The 1,232-nt window shown below is 56.2% G+C and overlaps 1 protein-coding gene across 1 annotated transcript in view; it reads right to left on the bottom strand.

The window, feature by feature from the left end:
* The window catches only part of LOC104406617 (regulation of nuclear pre-mRNA domain-containing protein 2-like), a gene marked incomplete at both ends in the record, with an annotated part of 4,651 nt that overhangs the window by 116 nt on the left and 3,303 nt on the right, over positions 1-1,232 (bottom strand). The window contains 3 exons of the mRNA XM_010015662.1: positions 14-193; positions 476-651; positions 932-1,002. Coding sequence (XP_010013964.1) covers positions 14-193; positions 476-651; positions 932-1,002 — 427 coding nt within the window. The remainder of the gene's footprint in view (positions 1-13; positions 194-475; positions 652-931; positions 1,003-1,232) is intronic.

Here is a 1,232-nt window from a genome sequence, read left to right as displayed (position 1 = left end):
GGCTCCCACCCGCCGGCGAGTGGGAATTGTCCTCGTCTCCCATCCCTTGGAACGGAGACTCGGAGCCCGTTGGAGATGGTGCATCCATGCTTGGGGAAGGGACAGGAGACTCCTCGGGATCAGGAAGTGTTGCTTTCAACTGGTCAAGCTTCTTCTTCAGGTTGCTCACGCGGTTGGCAAAAGTTTTGTAGGCCTAAGGAGGAAAGGACACGGGCTGAGGAGCCTCCAGGGGATGCTCCTGCCTCGGCCGCTTCCCTGCTGAGGACAATTTGTGCTGTTTCCACCCTTCAGGGTTTGGATGAGCTTTAATTCTGCCCCCGGTTGAAAACCCAAAGGGGCTAAAACAGAGCTCCCGAGCCCTGGATTTTGGTAGCACCAACCGAGAGGAAGCACCTGGACAACCACCACCTCCAGCTCCTTCGGTTGCGAACAGAAGATGATGCATGTGAGGAGGAGGCAGGAAAGAGCCACTTACATTTGCCACCACCTTGACTTCCTTATACTGAGCTTCATAAAATATCCCAGCGTTTTCCAGGGCCTCTGTGAGAGAGGGACCATTCTTCACTTGCTTGTCCAAGCCATTGACAAACTCCTCCAGCTTCGAACTTGCTTCTTCAAACTCCTTGGAGAACTTCTTCCCTCCTGTTTTATCTGCAGGAGAAGAACAGGATGTAAGAACCTCAGCACCCTCCCAGGGAAGAGCTTCTGCCCCAGATCCCATCTCAGTGTCCCCTCGGGCAGGTTCAAGCCATTCCCCTTGTCCCTGTCCCCAAATCCTGTGTCCAAAGCCCCTCTCCAGGTTTCCTGCAGCCCCTTTAGGCACTGGAGCTGCTCCAAGGTCTCTCCTTCATGCAGCAGAGGAGGAGAATCCCCTCCCTGAGCTGCTCACAGGGTGGGGGTTCACCCAGCACATGGGGGGCTCTGGGCTCACTCTTGCACTCTTTAGACTTCCCAAAGAGTGGAATTTTGCCTTCCCAACCATGCTCCAGGAGCTCCTCAGGCCTGTGAGCGACCAGGCCTGGGAAGGCCGATGATCACGGAGCCCAGAGCCCCATTTGAGCCACCTCTGGTTTGACACAGCCCAGTTTCCCCCGAGCACAACTCGACCCAGCTCCTTTCCCCCCAGACCTGCTGCTTCCCATTGGACTCGTGGCTGGTGTTCCCCAGCTGCAGCCTGCTGGGGCCCTAATCCCCTTCAGATACCACATCCCAAGGGATTGAGGGGGTTCAAA

Source organism: Nestor notabilis, unplaced genomic scaffold (genome assembly GCF_000696875.1).
Source record: "Nestor notabilis isolate BGI_N333 unplaced genomic scaffold, ASM69687v1 scaffold25495, whole genome shotgun sequence".
Lineage (NCBI taxonomy): Eukaryota > Metazoa > Chordata > Aves > Psittaciformes > Psittacidae > Nestor > Nestor notabilis.
This window is presented reverse-complemented; position numbering and strand designations above follow the sequence as displayed.